This window comes from Aotus nancymaae, unplaced genomic scaffold (assembly GCF_030222135.1).
Source record: "Aotus nancymaae isolate 86718 unplaced genomic scaffold, 86718_ANA_hifiasm-v0.15.2.pri h1tg000016l, whole genome shotgun sequence".
Classification (NCBI taxonomy): Eukaryota; Metazoa; Chordata; class Mammalia; order Primates; family Aotidae; genus Aotus; species Aotus nancymaae.
The window spans coordinates 63,470,329-63,492,961 of NW_026988428.1; the positions used below are offsets into that span (position 1 = coordinate 63,470,329).

A 22,633-nucleotide genomic window follows, 5' to 3' on the forward strand; every position below is an offset into this window, starting at 1 on the left:
CCAGCCCCTAATAAATAAGTCTAAGGAATAAATAAGCAACCAGAAAGTAAACTGTTACTTCTCTTGTAACATTCTTAAGGGAGACAAAGCAGTGAAGAACTACACCCAATTCTGATGATAGGTGGATAAATCCTTATTAAAGGCCTGAACCTTAGTCACAAAGGAGGACTGCACACATCCTGCCTGCTCAGGTGAAAATTCAAGACCCAACTGTAGTTCTCCTTTTCTTATCTTTCAATAAGTAAATGAAATTGTGCACCCTGAAGTAGCCAAGCCATGGCCCACATGGAATCGCTATCATCACATCCTTAATGAAGTGAGAGTCACTACGATCACATCCATAACTAAGGGATACTTCCTGCACCAGAACCAAAGGACAGCAATCACTCGGGGACAGGAGCTTGTTTCCAGGACTTCCTTCTATGAGCATTGTATCCAGATTAACTGGCCCTTTGCCTCTTTAGAGTTAGGGTGGGTTAGGAAGGATTGGGATATACTGTTTTTCTCATCTTTAATTCCTCTAATTTATGGACAGAAACAACTGAATCAATAGTTTTCATTCTTATTTATTCATCCATTTATTTATTTAATAGTCACTGAATGTGAGCACTCTCTTAGGTATTTGGGATACAGTGGTAGATAAGATATAGTACACGTTTTTTAAAACAAAAACTATGACAGATAAAGACAAAAAGAATTATGGTCTGCTTCATTACTACACCTCTCTCCTTATGTATGTCTAAACTCTACTAAGGAGAAATAATAAAGTTTTTCTTATTTTTGAGGCATTAGTGCCTAAGATAATTTGGTGATCCAACCACATAAACTGTCTCTGTAAACTTTCCTCTATGAAAATGCCTTATCGAATTCATTGCTATCTTGAAATTAATATGCAGGTCACATAGTCACAGAATAGAAAAGATACAATTATACGTTGGTTAATTCAACCACATCTATGCATACTCAGAAAAAAAAATCAACCAAGACCTAAGTGTGAAGACCTAAGAAGGAGGAAGTACCACCTTGCCTTCACTCACTTCCCACAATTTATATTCTCACCATTAGCATTTTTTTTATTTAGAGACAGATCCTTGCTGGATCTCCCAGGTTGGAGTGCAGTGGCACAATCATAGCCCACTACAGCCTCAAACTCCTGGGCTCAAGCGATTCTCCCACCTCAGTCTCCCAAATAACTAGGACTACAGGTACACACCACCATGCCCAGCTAGGTTTACTCTTTAGAATAAAGTTTGATCTGCAAGGATCACTGTTAGGATAAAAGTATACTGCCAGGGATCGGTGATGTACTAGAGGACTAATAATGTACTTCTCTAGCACATAAGCAATAGTATATATGGGCATAGATTTTATCAGGTAAGCTCAGAATATAATATGAAAAAGATGTATTTTTTACAGATGGTTGGGCAGGGGATGAGGGTGGGAGAATGGCATTAGTTGGCATACTGAGAAATACAAAAAACAAACATCTATTTCAAAAGTTTGCTTAGATCTGGTCTTTAAATTGTTCACATACCTAAATAGTCTCCAAGAGAATCCATCAGTTAGGCATCAATCCCTAGGAGGTTGTCTTGCATGTAATGCCATATCTGAGAAAGTCCAGTATTTGCTAACCATATGCTCATGGCTTTCCCAACAGCCAGTGGACGGCTCCCTCCTTTTAGGGATACATGACAGATCCAAGGGTCAGGACGAGTGGCCATCCATCAATGTCTGACCTTCTTACACACCCACTGTAAAAGAACTTCACAGCTTGAGGCTTGAAGATCATTTTTGTTCATGGCACCGCATGTCTGCACTAAACTATTAAAAGAAATCCTGTAAGAATTCAGAAAAGTTAATCACTTAAGGCCACATGCACAGAAAAGGAGTTGAAAGGCATGAAAGGACAAAAACTGAGCAAATTCTTTTTCCCTATTCAGGTCCTAGTTCCCCCAAACAGCAGAAGAATAAAAATGGTTCATCAGCCTCTCTTTAAAATGTCATCCTTTTTGTTTCTGTCCTTACCTATTGTTCATTCCCCTCCTTGCTCCCTATTTCCTCTCCTTTTCACTCTTGCCTCTCCTTTCCATCTGCTTTTTTTTTTGAGACGGAGTTTCGCTCTTGTTACCCAGATTGGAGTACAATGGCGTGATCTCGGCTCACCGCAACCTCCGCCTCCTGGGTTCAGGCAATTCTCCTGCCTCAGCCTCCCGAGTAGCTGGGATTACAGGCACGTGCCACCACGCCCAGCTAATTTTTTGTATTTTTATTAGAGACGGGGTTTCACCATGTTGACCAGGATGGTCTCGATCTGTTGACCTCAGGATCCACCCGCCTCAGCCTCCCAAAGTGCTGGGATTACAGGCGTGAGCCACCGCGCCCGGCCCCATCTGCTCTTCTGAATCTATTCCCCAAGTAACATAATTTATCTTTCCTTTTTCCTCTCTCTCTCTCTTTTCACTCCTTTGAAGCCCCTTACCTTGAGAAGTTTAGAGGTGATCCATCTTCCCACCTCCAGCCAGAATTGTTCCTCAGTCCAATCCAGCAAAAGGCCTCACTGAGGAAACTTTTGACCAGGCTCTAAAGGAGAGGTTGAAAACCAAAAAAGGGACCTAGTGTCACAGTCAAACAATTATTCCTTTCCCCATTGGATTCCTAATACTAACTTAAGTAATTAATTAAAAGACAAGCTATCATTCTTTACACCCTCCATCATCACTACTCTGAAGGACTGAATGCTTGTGTCTTCCTAGAATCAACATTTTGAAGACGTAACACCCAGTGTGATGGTATCTGGATGTGGAGCCTTTAGGAAGTAATTACGTTTAGATGAGGCCATGAGGGTGGGGACTTCATGATGCAATCAGTGCCCTTATAAAAGGAGAAAGAGACCAGAGCGCACTCTCTGCCAAGTGACGATACAACAAGAAGGCAGCCGTGTGCAAGCAGAAGTGGGCCCCCACCAGGGGCCACAGAACCTTGATATTGGACTTTCCAGCCTCCAGAACTGAGAGAGATAAACATCTGTTGTTTAAGCCACGCAGTCTATGGTATTTTGTTACAGCAGTCCAAGCTAAGACAACTATTCACTATAAATAACTAATTTCTCATTTAACGTCTAATTCTAAAGATTAACATAGAGAGGAGCAGCATCCTGAAATTGACCTTTCTATCTGTAACTGGATTCTTATAATGTAGCAAATAAGATAATATTACATCTCTACTTTCCATTGCAATTTTCTCCTTAATTAAAGAAAAGCACCTGATGGGTATTCAGATTATCTAAAAAAAAAAAAAAAAAAAAAAAAAAAGAAGCTAAACATTTGCTGCAGAAGTGGTCATTTTTCCCATCATCATTAAATACATAAATTATGATGAAGCCTATAGCAATATTCTTGGTTTTTTCCCCCCACTAAAGTCTCATTTTCCATGTCCTCATCAATCTTGTATATGGTAAGAAAAAAACGGTTCTTAAGGGCACAGTTTAAGGTAAAGTTAAATTGGCTACACCACTTCTGTGTGCCATGTTACCCAAAAGAAGAGATAAAAGATGCTTTGATCTGCTAAGTCTGACATTCAAATGAAGAAGTTTATATCCTAAGAGAATTGTTTCTATAAATGAAATAAAATATTAAAAGATTAAAATAAAAGGTTAAAAAGATAATCCAAGGTTAATTTTGTTGTAGGATTTAATGTTGGTGTAATTAATAATTATATTTTCAATATTTTTGAATAACAGCTTAATTAGTTAAATACCTTTGGAATAAAATATGCTTTTTATCTAGAAGCTACTAAGAAAGCAATACAATTCAACTGCCTGTGCTTATTATGATAGCACCAGATGTCCCATTTTGATGTCATTTTTATTAGACTCCTAGAAGGCGGTTGCTGAAGAGTAAGAATGTATGGGCTCTGCTCTTAACTGTCTCTCTTTGCCCCCTTGGGCACTGCACCAGCACAAATAAAGAGTTGCTCTTCTAAAGTTGAGGGAGGAGCCAGCACAGCTCAAGCCTGTGATCCCAGCACTTTGGGAGGCGAAGGTGGGCAGATCACTTAAGTTGTAATTTTGTATCCTTTAACATAACTCTCCCTAACCTCCCCTTCCTCAACCCTTCCCAGCTTCTTCTATCCTCTGTTCTGAGATCAATACTTTTTTTGGTCTCGAATTCTGGACTCAAGCAATCCACCCACCTCAGCCTCCCAAAGTGCTAGGATTATAGGCATCAGCCACCGTGCCCACCAAAGTGGAATTTAAAATTTGGCTCTGCCAGATTTGTAGCCTTGGACTTATTCATTTTCTGATTTTTTTTTTTTTTTGAGACAATGTCTCACCCTGCTGCTGAAACTGAAGTGCAGTGGTGCAGTCTCGGCTCACTGCAGCTTCCACCTCCTGGGTTCAGGTGATTCTTGTGCCTCAGCCTCCCAAGAAGCTGAGATTACAGGTGTGCGACACCACACTCAGCTAATTTTTGCATTTTTAGCAGAGACGGGGTTTCACTATGTTGGCCAGGCTGGCCTCGAACTCCTGACCTCAAGCGATCCACCCATCTCAGCTTCTCAAAAGTGCTGGATGGCAGGCAGGAGCCACCACACCCAGCCAGTTCCTCTGGATTTTATTCATTCACCAACAAAATGAGGATGTTGAACTCTACTTTTTAGAATTGCTGTGATGATTAAGAAAAGGCTGGGTGTGGTTGTGGGCAACTGTAACCCCAGCTACTTGGGAGGCTGAGGCAGGAGAATCACTTGAACCCTGAAGGTGGAGCTTGCAGTGAGCCGAGATCGTGCCACTGCACTTCAGCCTAGGCAACAAGAGTGAAACTGCGTCTCAAAAAAAAAAAAAAAGAAAGAAAAAAGAATACTATACCTAAAACATCTGGCAAAAAGCAGGTGCTCAATCCATGGTAGCCTCTGTTATTATTGTACAGTTTACCGTTAGTGATCTAAGGTAGGAGGTGAACTCTACTTAAGTATCTCACTGAAAGATGACTGTGTAACAGCATGAGAGGGAAATTTTGCATAGGCCTGTAGATTCTACATATAGCAACCAAATTCTCCAGCAGCACTCTCCACCGATGGAATGCCAGTTTGAAAAACTTCAGTTTTAAGAGATCCATAGAGCTCTCATTTTTATTTTTATTTTTTGCTGTTTTGGCAGTGGCTCAGACCCCAGTATGATACTGGAAACATTGCACATACCTCAAAATAGTATGTAAATCTTGCCCTGAGAACAAAAGAATAATAACACTAGAACAAGAGACTCAGCAGGTCACATAAAAGTCAATTTGGTTCTACAGGATCTGACAAAAGCTGGAGCCAGAAAAAGAATTAAACCAGAGAATCAAGTAAGATTCCACGGGAATGTCAAAAGTAAAACTTATGACATCTAGCAGGGACTTTCCACCCTCTCCAGCACTGACTTGGCCCCAAAGAGCCTTAAGGGAAAATAAACTCAATTTGGAAATCCAGTGAATGTAACTGCTGTTTTACTCTACAATAGTCTCAGGAACCAGGGCATGTAAGGAAACAAAGGAAGGAATCCCTCTAATGATCCTGCCCTTCCTCTGAGTACCTCAGGAAACAGAAATATTGCTATTTTCTCAGATATTCTGTGCGCTTCATCTTTTCCCTCCTCTCCTCTCATGATCACATTGTGAAATTTATAGTAGCTGCTACACCACAATTTTCTGTCGCAGTGTCTTGTGCTATGACTCATAACTCCTGTTTATCAGTTTTGCCCACAATGTTTCAAGGTCATGGCTCACTTCTGCTACTGACGTTAGTCAGCTCAAATCCTCAGTCACTATATCAGAATGAGAATAGGAGTTTCTACAAGGTCCAGAAAGCAGGGCTATATTGCCAGAGGCCATAAAAGATCCCGTGTCTAATGAGTAGACCTCAATGCATTCTGCCACCTCACTTAGAGAAGGCATTAAAAAAAAACGTAAGTCACAAATGTGGAATAATTTAGAGTTTAGATTCTATGTAGAATTCCAAAGGAATAAGTGTTCCTTTGACAGAAAACAAGAATCTATGTGCCCTATATGTGTACCTATATACATAGTTGTAAAATTTAGGAACTATACGTTCTTCCCAACTGCTTTAGAGTAACTACCTCTGGGGTAAGTTAACATAGTTTAATTTTCAATAAACTGTTCTCTGTGACTAGAGTCTATCCCCAAAAAGAAAACAGAAAACAATAACATAACACAAAAATCAGTATTAAATTAGCACGAAAGATGTTATTTATGTTGACAAATTAGGATTTGATTGATATTTATACCAGGCAACCTCAGGATGTCAATTCCTTGTGTTGCCTTGAGATGGTCTAGGACCAATAGCAAGTTGTTTTCCAAGAGATTGCAGGGTGGATAGGAAGGATCTGAGGGGGCTGTAGGAAGTGGAGGCCAACACACACACACACACACACACACACACACACACACACACACACGTTTCCTTCCTTATATCCCAACTTTCTGGACATTGCAGTCTGGAACTTCCTGGATTTCAGTGAATGAAGGGAAAACATTTTTAAAGAAGGCATTTAAGACCTTGCCACAATCACTCTGTCCCCCTGATCTCTATTTTTCCCTCCCTCCCAAGTTCCACTGTATAAAAATCTGCTGCCTCTTGGTCGTTGGACCTGCATATTTCTGGACCTAAGACTTATTTTAACTATACCTTTATTTCAGGTCTAATTCCTCTCCAAAACACTCACCATCCTCCTACCTCCTCCCCCAACATACACACTTGCATGCTCTGCAAGCATCTGGGTTGCTGTAACTGAAGTTTGTTGGGTCAGGCAGCATAAGGGTAAAGAGTGGGGGAAGGAGAGGGAAGAAGGCAAAAGTAGAGGAGGAGGGAAGAAGAGGAAAGAGAACAAGAGGGAAGGGGAAGAATATAGTATCCCCCCAAATCACAGATTCCTTCTGTTCCTCAAAAGAGGATACATGATACATTTAATCAGTAGTTAAGAAAAACAAACCCCTACATTTTCTAAATGTTTGCATTTACCATTTCCTGGTTGCTCCTTATGATAAGGAGGTGTGAATCTCTGGCCAGGCAGAATTGCAGACTAGAATTCCAGTCCTTTTTCTCCACTGAGAAATAATAACAATGGTTACCATATCTCATCCAGAGGTCTGGACAGCTAGGACAGCTGGCACAAGTGGAGTAGTTGGAGCCTAGGAAAGAAGAGGACCTGGTTCACATCTTTATGGACCACTCAGTCTTGGAAATTAAATGGGAGATAAAATGGAATCTGGCAGTCCCGGGTCTTCCCTGCTCCACCACTTCTCAGATTGAGGGTAGAGAAATGTGTTCTCACAGTTCAACACCCGCCTATGAGTGAGAACATGCGGTGTTTGATTTTGTGTTCTTGTGTCAGTTTGCTGAGAATGATGGTTTCCAGGTTCATCCATGTCCCTACAAAGGACGTGAACTCATTGTTTTTGATGGCTGCATAATATTCCATGGTGTATATGTGCCACATTTTCCGGGTCTGTTGGGGGCAAATAGGGGAGGGACAGCGGGGGGTGGGGAGTTGGGGAGAGATAGCATGGGGAGAAATGCCAGATATAGGTGAAGGGGAGGAAGGCAGTAAATCACACTGCCACGTGTGTACCTATGCAACAATCTTGCATGTTCTTCACATGTACCCCAAAACCTAAAATGCAATTAAAAAATGGTAATAATAAATAAAGCACAATCCCAACAGAAAAGAAAAAGAGAGAGAAATGTGTAACAACGCATGTTCTCGATTTGAATACCTCATAATGTCCAACCCCATCATCTGCTAGTATATATTCTACTACACAAGAATGTGACTATAACTGAAGGAACAGAGCAGAAAACGTAGAACACTCTGCCTGAGAACTCTGGAGCAAGTACTGTACTTGTGCTAGAGATCTCTGTGCACATGTGATATAAACACACCAGATAACTGTGCATTTGCATGATATGTATCTGTGTACGGTCTTTGCTCAGTGTATATATTGCATAATTGCATAACGTATATTGCTTAAATCAGGCAGAATTATTCAGAATGCCCAACTGAAAATGCCAAAAAAAAAAAAAGAAAAACTAGGAAAAGCAAACTTAACCAGAATGAAAAGTTTTGTTTTTTTATTATCACAGATGTAACGGTCTCTCACCATTGAAAATTGGAAAAAAACACATATTTCGGCAAAAAGAACTAATATGTTTTTGAAGGGTTTTCTGGTAGAGAAGTATAACAGTGTTAAAGTGAAAAGTGATAGAATGCCCTGACTGAGCTCTTAAATGTGGAAGATCCGCATTCCTTTAAAATGGTCGGCTCATAGTTCTGTCAAGATGAAAGGGAACTGGCCAGGCATGGTGGCTCAGGCCTGTAAGCCCAGCACTTTGGAAGGCCAAGGCAGGTGACTCACATGAGGCCAGGAGTTCAAGACCAGCCTGGCTAACATTGTGAAACCTCATATCTATTAAAAATACAAAACAATCAGCCAGGTGTGGTGGTGCCCACCTGTAATCCCAGTTACTTGGGAGGTGAGGCATGAGAATCACTTGAACCCAGGAGGCAGAGGTGGCAGTGAGCCAAGATCGCAATACTGCATTCCAGCCTGGGTGACAGAGAGAGACACTGTCTCAAAAGCAAACAATCAAAGATGAAAGGGAATTGAATAGACTTTCAAGGTAATTCCAACCAAGATTCCAAAATTCTATTGATTTTCTACTTCAGTTTCCATGCTTACACATATTTGCATAAACTCACCATCAGCACAATTCTATAGAGAGCAAGTATGAGTCGTTATACTCCATGAGCACATGTGTAGATATATAATTGCAGAGTAGAGCATGTATCTACTCTAGATTTGGGAATTACAAAGTGGGGAAAGTAGTACTTTTCATATAAAGATTAGATAATTATTCTCTAAGAAGGCCTGGCATGCAACCAATATGAGTTCTGAAGATCAAGCTGTTAAATTGGCACCTTATAGAGGTGTGCTTTTTCCATACAACTGTGACATTGCTCAGCCTGGATTAGAAATTCCCCAATTCCCTAGGTGTTTCATTTTGTCAAAGGTCGGACTTGGATCTAAGGTAGAAACCCTGGAGCTGAACTCTTAGAATCCTAATAAATCACTTTTGCATAATCTGTCACTATCATTCCCTAAAAACACAAACCTAAGCTAGGACTCTAGACTGTAAAACAATAAACTGAGAGCCCTCTAGATCACTAGGTTTGAGGGCCTAGAAGAACTAAACTTAGAAAAATTCATTTTAGAAAATGTGAAAGCACCTCAATGGCAAGAAAAAAAAAAAAACACAGAATATGTTTAATTACATTATGACATATCTATTAATGAAAAGTTAAACCACTAATACTATAATTCACTAATATTATAATTTAATTATCACAATAAATATGGAATTAAGTAGGAAATGTTTCTGGCAACATAAAATTAAAAAGCAATATCCAAAATTATGAGTATGCTATGATCAGAACTATTTCCAGCCTTCCTTTAAAAGAAAGAAAGGTGGGGCCGGGCGCGGTGGCTCACGCCTGTAATCCCAGCACTTTGGGAGGCCGAGGTGGGTGGATCATGAGGTCAAGAGATTGAGACCATCCTGGTCAACATGGTGAAACCCTGTCTCTACTACAAATACAAAAGAAAATTAGCTGGGCATGGTGGTGTGTGCCTGTAATCCCAGCTACTCAGGAGGCTGAGGCAGGAGAATTGCCTGAACCCAGGAGGCGGAGGTTGCGGTGAGCCGAGATGGCGCCATTGCACTCCAGCCTGGGTAACGAGCGAAACTCCGTCTCAAAAAAAAAAAAAAGAAAGAAAGAAAGGTGGGAGAAATTTTGAGAGGACTTGACTGCTGCAGCTCTACTAAGAAAATATGGTCAGGTGCAGTGGCTCACACCTATAATCCTAACACTTTGGGAGGCCAAGAAGGGCAGATGGTTTGAGCCCAGGAGTTCAAGATCAGCCTGGGCAACATGGTGAAATGTCTCTACAAAAAAAAATAATAATACAAAAATTAGCCAGACATGGTGGTATGTGCCTGTGGTCCCAGCTGCTCAGGAGGCTGAGGTGGATCACTTGAGCCAGGAGGTCAAGGCCACAGTGAGCTGTGATTGCACAGTGGCACAGGATCCACTGGTATAGCAGCACACAAATCTGTCACCCACAGCCTGGGTGACAGAGGGAGAGCCTTTGAAAAACAAAAAGAAAAAAGAAAATACATGCTTACAGGAATGTGCACGGTTAAAGATGAGGAGACTATACCCAGGAAATAGCTGTATACAGATGGTGATTTATTTTGTTTGAATTATTTTGATTTTTCAAACTTCCTGCTGCGTTATATTGCTTTTATAATATAAAATGAAAGATTAATTTTGGTTTAAGTTTGCACTTACCCTGGTACAGGATCCACTGGTGTAGCAGCACACTCATAAGAACTGCAGTTAGAAGCCCCAAAGCTATTGCCACAAGGCAAGAACAAGAAGACCTGGAAGAAGAAGCTGCAACAACAGAGTCAAAGCACAATCCTGAGTCGGAAGAAAGGCTGAAAGAAAAGAGAAAGTCAGGGAAGGATGTCGCATCTGAAAGCAATTTGGCCTAGTGGGAACTGAGATCCAGGCCATAAAGACTCCTTTTCTGGATGTGTCAGGGACTTGCTCTAAAGTCTAAGGTAACCACCAACACCTGTATCAAGGAACATACTCTATTTATCAAGTTAAAGAATGCTTTTTTCCTTTGAAATTGTGGCTTACTGGGTCTGATGTGATATGACAAGACCAGAGAAATTGGATGTAAATCTACATTTTTGAATATGCTTGTTGTTTCACATGATACATTTAGGGTATGCAGCTCCTTTTGTAGTTTTTATTTTTACTATTTAAGTTTGGAAATGATGCCAAATTTTTGTATTTCTTTAATCAATGTGTTCTCTTCGGTGATATATATTGCATTATATATTGATGTGTGTATCAATATATATTGATATGTATTACATTTACACATACAAACACAAATAAGAGGGGGTGAAAACCATAGCCTTTGCATTCTCTATAGCCTCTGCAGAGAGAGCCTAAGCAGCAAAATCTTGGTGTTGTGATGTACAGAAATGGAGAAAAGTATTAAACCATATTTAAGAATAAAAAAAAAAGAAATTGTGGCTTACACTGTCTCATACTTAGGTGATGAGAATACAAATTGGTAGCTCTTTGGAGGATAATTTGGCAATATCTACTAAAGTGGCAAAGGCATTTACCCTTTGGCCTAGAAATTTCTCCTTAAGAAATTTTTCCTACAGATAGGCACACGTGCAAAAAGTCATGTTTATTCATGGCAGCAATAACTGTAGGAGGAAAAGACTGAATACAATCTAAATTCTACCAATAAAAGACCAGTCAAATATATTTTGATATATCCATAAAGTGAATATACAGCTTCTAATAAAGACTGGCTTTTTTTTTTAACTGATAAGGAATATTTTGTAAGATATATAGTCAAGACAAAGAAACATCTGCAGAACAGGGTATACAAGTATCTCTGCAAGCACACCCAAGAATCTGATAACATTGTTTGCCTCTGGAACGGAAAAAAAAGGTCACTGGAGAGAAGATAGGAAAAAGACTTTTTACCTTATTTTCTTTTGTACCTTTGGAATTTTGAACCATATAAACATTATCTATTCAACATTTAAATACATAAAATTTAAATAAAAATAATCTACATTTCAGAAGTGCTTTGTAAACTGTTGTTATTAAAAGAGCAGTAAGTTACCAAATCTTTATTTGAAAATTGAAGGTATCTCACAGTCATAGAAATTACATGTAATGAGCAAAACTCAGTAAATTAAGATGATATTGAAGTTCTAATTTTGATTCCTTTGTTTAATAGCCTTTGATTAGGAATTAAACTTGCCCATTTGGCCTTCAATTTCTTGTCTAAATTTTAGATAAATTATTCTATATATGTGGGTATCGACGGAGATTCTGAACTTCTTAAAGAAAAAAAAATTCATAATGAGAGATGCCTTCATAAAGAGAGAATACTGCATAATAAACATTTGGACTGATGAATCCAAAAACACTAGATTTCTAATAAAACTTTTAAAAATACATTGCATCACAGAAGAACATTTAATGAAATACACAAATGTTCGTTTTTGTGTTATGCTAAATTTAAAAAAGGTATCAAAGCATAATTGTATTTGTGTAACCACAAACCAATTCAAGAAAGTAAAATAAATTTTTAAAATTTTACTTTAAGTGTATATTAAAAGCCTCTAAATAGTTCCAACAAGGTTCCAATTTATCACCAGTTGTGTGTGTGACCTTGAACATATACTTTGACATATACATTACTTCTAACTTAGTATTTCTATTCCTTAGCAATTAGCACAGATATAATTCAAAAATAGGAAAAGATTACACAAATAAAGTATACTAGAATGATCTAGCAAATTAAGACAACACTCTCAAAATACATTACAAACTATAATAGTAAAACTATGTAGTAAAAAGAAAGAAAGCTTAGGGAACTACCCTAAAGAATATACCTTGTGGGAGTTTACTGCCTAAGATACAAAATCAAGATTTAATTTTGGCATTTACACTATTAACTGTCTGTCTCAGATAATGTTCTCTCAGGGCTCTACATAAAAATGGCTCTTTTGTCTTCAAATCCTCAGTCACAGAGACAATTATCTTCAGTGTTCTTGATACCTTTCTTCCCTGTCACCATTCTAGTGCAACACTGTGAGGTAAAAAAAAAAAAATCTAGATATGTAAATCAGTTTCTTTCCTGACAAAATCTTACTATTATCCACCAGAATAACTACTGGTGTCCTTCTCATTCCATAGTCAGAAAAACAGCCATACCTAGAATTTAAACAGCTGGTCCAAGGTTACTCCAAATATAACCAAAGAAAAAGTTCTCCCAACAAAGTTCCTGCTTTAGTTAGGAGCAACAAGGAATAATGGCATTGCCCTAGGTTGGGTTTCTTACACGGGATCGAAGAAGTGAATGGCTAGAAAAGAGTTTTACCTTAGACCTACCATCAGATCCTGTACCAAAAACTAACTTTTCATATTCCAACTCTGGGCTTCAAACTGAACCAAAAGTATTTCCTGAAATTATCCTCGATTTTTCTGCACCCTCTGCTTCAAACTTATTCTATTCCCCATTCATCCATAACCTACTGTCACTATTCGTCGTCTTCCATGCTATCTTGGTTAACTCACATTTTTGCTGTGGTCCGTAGTCATTCTGGGCTTGGGTTGCAGTAGACAACTCTATCATGGAATAAATAACACTGTCAGTCATCTCCAGCGATCTTTCACCTACAGTTGAGAGAGTTAAATTACAGAAGTGAGAAGGGACAGGTATCAGTGAAGAAACAGCACAATCTCTAAACTGCTAGCAGGAAACTTGACAAAAGCAGAAGTAATTTTTCAGGAAATGATTCAAATTCTGGGGCTACCTATAGAAATTAATATTTTAAGTTGTTATTTTTTTGCTCCATGACACTCTAGATGCTCATTAAATATATATAATTAAATATATTAAAAATATATTAGGTGAGATGCCATCTCACCTAATTCTGTTGAGCAAGGGAAAATTGCTCTCAAGTCCAGCAATTTCAGTTACAAAAGCTACAATAAAAGTGAGAGTGGTTACTAGCTATGAATTTATCTCAGATTTTTTTTCTCTGCTTTGTTTCCTTCTGAAAAAGTAGCTGCATGCCAAATGAGACTGATTTAGTCATTTCTTGGAACTTTTGGGCAGTGATAAGCAATAATGAAATGGACTGTTGGGTGCATATGCCTGGAATCATGGGAGAAACTGACTATTGCCTAGATACATGTTGTGAATAAGACATAACCATGCCTTCCCCAAAACATTGTCTGAATTGTGCTATCGTCTTTACCTTTCACAGTGTCAGAAATTCCATTACATTTTCTCTTTGTTGTCTTATTTTTACATGCAAAGATAACTAAAAAGAAGAGCAAAGTAAATGAATACATTCTAACATCTTAGTAATTTATTTTTAGTAGGTTAAAAGTTAATAAAATGTTAAAGTAAGGAAAATAGGGTATTAAAACTCTTAAGAATGGATAAAATCATCAAGATAGACTGTACAAGGATAAAAGAAAGAGAAGAGAAACAGGGAGTACAAATTAATAAAAACAAATATATTTCTGCTTCCAGCCATGACAAAATGGCATTAGACTTACTTTCCAATCAGAAGATTACACATGGCAAAATACACGAGGCGGCTATTTTCAGGAACACACAGGCAGCACTGTGATCCTTGAAAGAACACACAAAGGTGAGTGCTATGATCACCACAATTTTCTATCTAGAATCACTTTCTTTCTTTCTCTTTCTTTCTTTCTTTCTTCTTTTTTTTTTTTTTGAGACAGAATCTCACTCTTTTGCCCAGGCTGCAATGCAATGGCGCAATCTTGGCTCACTGCAACCTCTGCCTCCCAGGTTCAAGCGATTCTCCCTACCTCAGCCTCCTGAGTGCTGGGATTGCAGGTGCCCGCCACCACACCTAGCTAATTTTAGTATTTTTAGTAGAGGTGGGGTTTCATCATGTTGGCCAGGCTGGTCTTGAACTCCTGACCTCAGGTGATCTGGCCACCTTGGCCTCCCAAAGTGCTGGGATTACAGGCATGAGCCACTGTGGCTGGCCTCTAGGACCACTTTCTAGTACAGAGAACAAAAACGAATCCTTAACAGAACAGCAGTCTTACTAAAAGGAGTAGGCAGAGATTGGAGTTTTGAGCTGCTTAAATGACTGGAATTTGCAGGGCAGGGTAATTCACAAGAGAGGGGTACCCTGAAGACCATGTAGGAATTCCCCATATGTCTGTGGCTAAGTGCCAGGCTGCACAGAGACAGGACAAAACTCTGCAAGTCCAAGCTGAGATAGTTCCTGCAGGGCCAAGAGCTGAACAGAGAAAACAGAGGTGACGCATTGCTTAGTAGCACTAACCGAAAACAAAGCCATACTTAACATCACCGAAAAAAGCCAACAACAGTTTAGCTGCCTGTGAGAACAAATTTTCACACCCTTAAGATGAAGGCAAAACAAACAATGGAATATTAGTCTTAGAAAGGAAATCCTGTCATACTTTACAACACTGATGAACCTTGAAAACATGATACTAAGTGAAATGAACTGATCACAAAAAGACACATACTATGGGATTCCACTTAGAATATGAGGTATCTAAAGCAGTTAAACTCATAGACAAAGAAAGCAGAATGGTTTCTGACAGAAGTTTCGAGGGAAAAGCAAGTTGCTTAATGGGTACAGAGTTTCAGTTTTGCAGTGTGATTAAGTTTTGGAGATGTGGTGCACGATAATGTGAATATTCTTGTATTCCCTTGCTTGGGCTACCACAGCAAAATACCATAGACTGGGTGACTTGAACAACAGAAATTTATTTATTATCTCATCATTCCACAGACTGAAAATCTAGGATCAAGATGCCAACAGAGTTGGTGTTTGGAGAGTGCATCCCCCATGGGTTGCAGACTTCTCACTATATCCTCAAGAGGTCATTCCTCAGTGTGTGCACAAGGGGAGAAAGAGAGTGGGCTCTGCTCTCTCTTCTTAAAAGGACACTAATCCTATCAGATCAGGACCCCACCCTTATGACCTGAGTTAACCTTAATTCCTTAAAGGCTCCATCTCCAAATAGAGTCACACTGAGGATTAGGGCTTCAATACGTGAATTTAGGGGAGGCATTCGGTCCACAGTAATACTTAACACTACTAAATTGTATGCTTTAAAAATGATTAAGATCATTTAAAAAAAGGAAGGTGTATGTGTGCATTCTTGCACTGCTATAAAGAAATACCTGAGGCTGGATAATTTATAAAGAAATGAGGTTTAGTTGGCTTGGATTCTGCAGGATGTACAGGAATTATAGTGGCATCTGCTTCTGGGGAGGCCTCAGAAACTTACAGTCTTGGTGGAAGGCAAAGGGAAATGTCTTACATGACCAGAGCAGGAACAAGAGAGAGAGGGGGTAGGTGCTACATACTTTTAAACAATCAGATTGGCCAGGCGAGGTGGTTCACACCTGTAATCTCAGCATTTTGGGAGGTGGAGGCAGGTGGATCACCAGGTCAGAAGATGAGACCATCCTGGCTAACATGGTGAAACCCCATCTCTACCAAAAATACAAAAAGAAATTAGCCAAGCGTGGTGGCACGCACCTGTAGTCCCAGCTACTTGGGAGGCTGAGGCTGGAGAATTGCTTGAACCCTGGAGGTAAAGGTTGCAGTGAGCCGAGATTGTGCCACTGAACTCCAGCCTGGGCGACAGAGTGAGATTCCATCTCAAAAAAAAAAAAAAAAAAAACTAACAAGAAAAACAACAACTAGATCTCATGAGAACTCTATCAGGAGAACAGCTCTAGGAAGATGGTACTAAACCATTCATGAAAAACCATCCCCATGATCCAGTCACCTCCCACCAGGCCCCATCTCTAACACTGGAGATTACAATTATCCAAATCATATCAGAAAGCAACACAGGAATCGGGGGCTCTTTGAAGAAATAGCTAATTTAGGGCCAGGACAGGGAAAATACAAAATAAGCTTGGAGGATCTTCTAGTCTTTTAATGTTAAAAAACAAGCAAGTTTAAAAAAAAAAAGGATAGGAGCATATCAGGACACAGGAACCAACCTGGAAAAGTTCCCAGTGGAGCAATACGAACAACAAAATAAATGAAAGTACTGAATTATAACACAAAGGGAAAAAATATATAAATCCATACTGATTTAAATAAATAAATGAGTCAATAAATAGGGAAGAAGTGACAATATTCCTTACAGAAGATACCAAATAATATATGCAGATACTCCCCATTCAAGATGTGGAATTTAACTCTCCTATCTTTGAGGGTAGTCAGTGATAAGAGAGTCACTTCTAAAGAGTAAAGTATGGATAAAAGAAAACAGTAACTATTCAGTAGAGAATCTTGGCAAATACCACTTCAGCCACATGAACAGGGTTGACTACCTTTTTTTAAATGATCTTAATCATTTTTAAAGCATACAATTTAGTAGTGTTAAGTATTACTGTGGACTGAATGCCTCCCCCAGATTCGCATATTGAAGCCCTAGTCCTCAGTGTGACTGTATTTGGAGATGGAGCCTTTAAGATTCATCACCACCAGTGATGAATCTTGCTGACATCATGTACCCGCTAATATGATACAATGATAAAAGCACCTAACCACTAAGGTTTGTTCCCCAAAATCCACAACCCTGGGGTGGTATTATGATATATCTATTTATTGGTTTTCATCCATAGTTCCTGGCTCTTAACTCCTATGGTCCTCGTTATAGTCCTTTCTTATAATGTTGAGTGTGTCAGGGCTCAAGGGGAAGGCCTCTGGCCTTCTCCTGCCCTCCTTTCATCTGCCTCAAGGCAGGACTCTAATCTTCCCCTGCCTTTCTGATTGTGAGTCTTAAGTCCTTCCCCAGAGAGGGTCCTGCCCTATACTGGGGTAACAAGGGGGAGGGGCTGATGTCCTGAAGCTTCTGTCACCTTTGAAGTATATAATTCCAACCTCTGCTTTTACTGTTACATCTCTGTTTTCTGACTTTGACTGTATTGCTTCCCTCTTATAAGGACCCTCATGATTACACTGAACCCATATGAACACACCAGCATAATCTCTCCATCTCAAGATTCTTATCTTAATCCTATTTACAAAGTATCTGTCATAAAAGGTAACATATTTATAGGCTCAAGGGATTAGGATATTAACATATTTGAAGTGGGGAGATACATTTATTTAGCCTTCCACAAGTGGTCATATTAATATAAGACAAAAATAGATGAGTGTAAGGAGGTACATTTCATAATTACATGAGTCACTGACTGCATCAAGCATATATAACAACTATAAATAAGTATGCACCTAATTTTGAAATTCAAAACATATGAACATATGAAGCAAAAACTGAGTTAAAGAAAAATAAACATCTATAATCATAGCTGAATATTTTAAAAACCTTTTCTCGGTAACTGATGAAACTATTAAACAAAATTCAGTAATAGTATAAAAAAATCTCATCACCACCATCAACCACCTTGACCAAATTAAATTAACCCAATAAAATGACATTCACCAATTAAAGAATATATATTTTTATGTATAAATAAAATGTTCACAAGGATATATTACATACTCATCCATAATATATCTCAAAATATTAAAATCTTACACATATATTTTATAACCACAATGAAATCAATAACAAAGAAAAAAATCTAGATAATTCCTAAATATTTGGAAATTAAAACACACACTTTCAAAAAACCCATGGGTAAAAGAAAAAATAAGTTAAAATTTTAATATTTTAAATTAAATGATTATGAAAATAGAATATGAAAATATAAAGAACACAGCTAAAACAGTCTTAGAGTGAATACTGTAGCTTTAAATTAATAGAAAAGAAAAACAATAAATAATCCAAGTTCATACTTTATGATGGTTAAAAAAAGAAGAGCAAATTAAAACCAAAGTAAGTAGAAAACAGAATTTTAAAATGCAAAATTAATAAAATTACAAAACAAAGACTAGAAAAAATAAGAAAGCCAAAAGTTGGTTCTTTGACAAGATTAAGACTGATAAACTTCTAATAAGATTGAGCAAGAGGACTGAAACAACAAGACAGCAGACGAGGATGTACCAGTCCTTATATATCCACAAAACAACAACAATTTAACAATTATCCACTGATGAAAATAGCTCTAGGAGAGTTCTGGAGTACAATTAAAAAGCTGATGCAATTCAGTGAAGCACAAAAACTGAGGATGGTCATGCAGAAAAGTGTAGAAAGCATTTTATCTGTGTAACCCCATTGCCCAGGCAGGCACAGCTCAACACCAAGAGGAATACCATCAGCTGTGACTTCCTCACAAGGTGAAAAGGAGAGCAGAAGAACCCATGCAACCTTTGCCACTCAGGACTCTAGCAGCCATCCTCACTGCCACAAATACAACCTTAACTGCCAAGGATCCCCACAGTCTTCACAAATGCTGAAACCAGCCAATAGAGCTGCCCAGAACTCACACTGCTGCACCCCCTCCAAAACCAGGGCCTCAGTCACATCCTCTGGAACCAGGGTGAGTGTTGATTATTCACCCTAAGCCCAGCATTGCGTGGGTGCACCCACCTATCAGACCCAATGCCATGACACACCCTTTAGAATTTTAGAATTAGTTCCCATATGTGCCACACCAGTCTCCAGTCCAATGCTGACCCAGTGCACCATGCACCTCACCCAGCCACCACCCTTGCAGGCATTAAGAGATGGCTGCTCTTTCAATTGCATTGACACCATTGCAAGGCTACAAGGAACATTAAAAAAAATTTTTTTTAATGACATCACCAAAAAAATGCAATAAACTTCAAGTAACCAATCCCAAAGAAATGGAGATGTATGAATTGCCCGGCAATTCAAAGCTAAAGTATTTTAAAGAGGCTCAGTAAGCTAAAGATAACATAGACTGACAACTCAGTGATATCAAGGAAACAATATATTAACAAAACTAGAAGTTCAACAAAGAGATAGAAATCATTTTTAAAAAGGTCAGGGAGTGTGGGCATGGTGGCTCACACCTGTAATCCCAGTAATCTCAGGACTTTGGGAGACTGAAGTGGGCAGATCACCTGAAGTCAGGAGTTTGATACCGGCCTCGCCAACACAAAACACCATCTCTACTAAAAATACAAAAATTAGCCTGGCATGGTGGCACACGCCTGTGATCCCAGCTACTCAGAAGGCTGAGGCAGGTGAATTGCTTAAACCCGGGAGGTAGAGGTTGCAGTGAGCCGAGATCTCCCTACTGCACTCCAGCCTGGACAACATAGCGAAACACCAACTCAAACAAACAAACAAACAAACAGTAGTTATAGAGCTGAAGAATATATGAGTAAAATAAAAAATACAGTAGAGAGCTTCAACAGCAGACTCAATCAAACAGAAGAAAGATTCAGCAAAACTCAAACACAGGTTATTTGAAATTAACCAGTCAGAGGAGAAAAAAAAAAATGAAAAAGAAAGCCTCTAGAATTTAGGGGACATGAATGTGCAAACCAATATACACATTATAGAAGTCCCACAAGGAGAATACAGAAAGAAGCAGAAAATATATGTAACAAAATAGTAACTGAAAACTACTCATATTGAGGGAAGAACATAGACATCCAGATTCAGGAATCCTGAAAGATTCCAAGTAGGTTAAACATAAAGAAGTCTACACCTAGACACAGTGTAATTAAATTGTTAAAAGTCAAACAAAGAGAATTTTTAAAGCAGCACAAGAAAAATGACTCATCACATATAAGACTATCAGTAGATTTCTCAGCAGAAACCTTATATGCCAGGAGGATGGGATGATATATTCAAAGTACTAAAAGAAAAAACAGCCAACCAAGAATATTATATTTGGAAAAATTATCTTTTAAAAATGAAAGACAGTCCAGGCACAGTGTCTCACACCTGTAATCCCAGCAATTTGGGAGGCTGAGACAGGCAGATTACCTGAGGTTAGGAGTTCAAGGCCTGCCTGATGAACATGGCAAAACCCTGTCTCTATGAAAAATACAAAAAAAAATTAGCCAGGCATGGTAGCAGGCACCTGTAATCCCAGCTACTTGGGAGACTGAGGCAGGAGAATCATTTGAACCTGGAAGGCAGAGGTTGCAGTGAGCCGAGATAGCACAAATGCACTCCAGCCTGGGTGACACAGTGAGACTCCATCTAAATATATATGTGTGTGTTTGTGTGTGTGTGTGTGTGTGACAGAAATCATTTTTTAAAAGGGGGGGAGGATGGGCAGATATATATATGAAGGACAGGCCAGGTGAAGTGGCTCATGTCTATAATTCCAGCACTTTGGGAAGCTGAGGCAGGTGGATCACTTGAGATCAGGAGTTCAAGAGCACCCAGGCCAACATGGTGAAACCTTGTCTCTACTAAAAATACAAAAATTAGCCCAGTGTGGTGGCACATGCCTGTAGCCCCAGCTACTCAGGAGACTGAGGTGGGAGGATCATTTGAATCCAGGAGGCAGAGATTGCAGTGAGCCAAGTTTGTGCCACTGTACTCCAGACTGGGCAACAGAGTGAGACTCCACCTAGAAAGGAAGGAAGGAAGGAAGGAAGGAAGGAAGGAAGGAAGGAAGGAAAGAAGGAAGGAAGGCAGGCAGGCGGGCTCATCACATAGAAGACCATCAGTAGATTTCTTAGCAAAAGCCTCATAGACCAAGAGGAAGGGATAAAATATTCAAAGTACTGGAAGAGAAAACAGCCAACCAAGATATACCTAGAAAAATTATTGTTTAAAAATGAAGGACAGGCTAGGTGCAGTGGTTCATGTCTGCAATCCCAGGACTTTAGGAGACTGAGGCAGTAGGATCATTTGATCCCCACATCTGGGCAACATAGTGAGAACTCATCTCTACTAAAAATGTAAAAATAATTATAATATTTAAAGAAATTTTTAATGAAGGACAGATTATATTTTTCTAGATAAACAAAACTTGAGGGAGTTCCTCACCACTAGACCTGCCTTACAAGAGATACTTAAGGAAGTTCTTCAAGTTGAAACATGCTAAACAGCAACATGAAATATGCTAACTAGCAAAGTGAAAGCATAAATCTCCTGGTGAAGGTATATACACAAATACAGAATCATCTAACACTGTAATAGTGGTACATAAATTAGTTTTAATCCTAACATAAAAGTTTAAAAAAAATAAAGATTTGTTAACCAATGCACACTATAAAGAGAATGAAACTCTTAATACAAAAATTAGCTGGACATGGTGGTGCACACCTATAATACCAGCTACTCAGGTGGTTGAGGCAGGAGAATCACTTGAACCTGGGAGGCAGAGCCTGCAGTGAGCTGAGATTGTGCCACTGCACTCCAGCCTGGGCAACAAAGTGAGACCCTGTCTCAAAAGGATGAGAATGAAACTCTTAATTCAAAAACACGAAGTTAAGGCAGAGAAAGTAACACCACACAGATTTGTATGCAATTAAATTATCAACTCAAAATAGATTATTTTAACTAAAAGTTATTTTATTCCAGACTCAAAGTAACCACAAAGTGTTACAGAAAAGAATCAAAGCAATTAACTGTAAAAATCATCAAACAGAAAAAAGGTGACCAGGTGCAATGGCTCACACCTGTAATCCCAGAAACTTGGGAGGCCAAGGCAGGTGGATCGCTTGAATGCAGAAGTTAAAGACCAGCCTGACCAACATGGTGAAACCCCGTGTCTACTAAAAAAATACAAAAAAATAAGCCAGGCATGATGACACCTACCTGTAATCCCAGCTACTTAGGAAGCTGAGGCAGAAGAATCACTTGGACCCAGGAGGCAGAGGTTTCAGTGAGCCAAGATGCTGGCCATTGCACTACAGCCTAGGCAACAGGTGTGAAACTCTGTCTCAAAAAAAAAAAAGGTAAACTTTGAGTCAAAAACATTCTCTAAAGAAGATAATTTTATATTAATAAAAAGGTCAGTTCAATAGGAATACATAATAATTACAAATACATATGCACCCAATGTCAGAGAATCTAATA

The 22,633-nt window shown here is 39.0% G+C and overlaps 1 protein-coding gene across 8 annotated transcripts in view; it reads right to left on the minus strand.

The window, feature by feature from the left end:
• Window positions 1–945: 945 nt before the first annotated feature.
• The window catches only part of KLRG1 (killer cell lectin like receptor G1), a 43,515-nt gene continuing 21,827 nt past the window's right edge, over window positions 946–22,633 (minus strand). For 2 of the 8 annotated variants that reach the window (XM_021673801.2, XM_021673800.2), the window contains exons 2-7: window positions 14,234–14,309; window positions 13,241–13,339; window positions 10,406–10,510; window positions 7,018–7,187; window positions 2,480–2,580; window positions 946–1,836 (exon numbers count right to left, since the gene is read on the minus strand). In XM_021673801.2, the coding sequence (XP_021529476.1) occupies window positions 1,725–1,836; window positions 2,480–2,580; window positions 7,018–7,187; window positions 10,406–10,510; window positions 13,241–13,322 (570 nt within the window). In that variant the 5' untranslated portion in view covers window positions 13,323–13,339; window positions 14,234–14,309 and the 3' untranslated portion in view covers window positions 946–1,724. Of the gene's footprint in view, window positions 1,837–2,479; window positions 2,581–7,017; window positions 7,188–10,405; window positions 10,555–13,240; window positions 13,340–13,593; window positions 13,672–13,926; window positions 13,993–14,233; window positions 14,395–14,512; window positions 14,532–22,372; window positions 22,493–22,633 lie in introns of those variants that run through there. The other 6 variants (XM_021673802.2, XM_021673799.2, XM_064377456.1 and 3 more) reach the window with 6 other exon arrangements.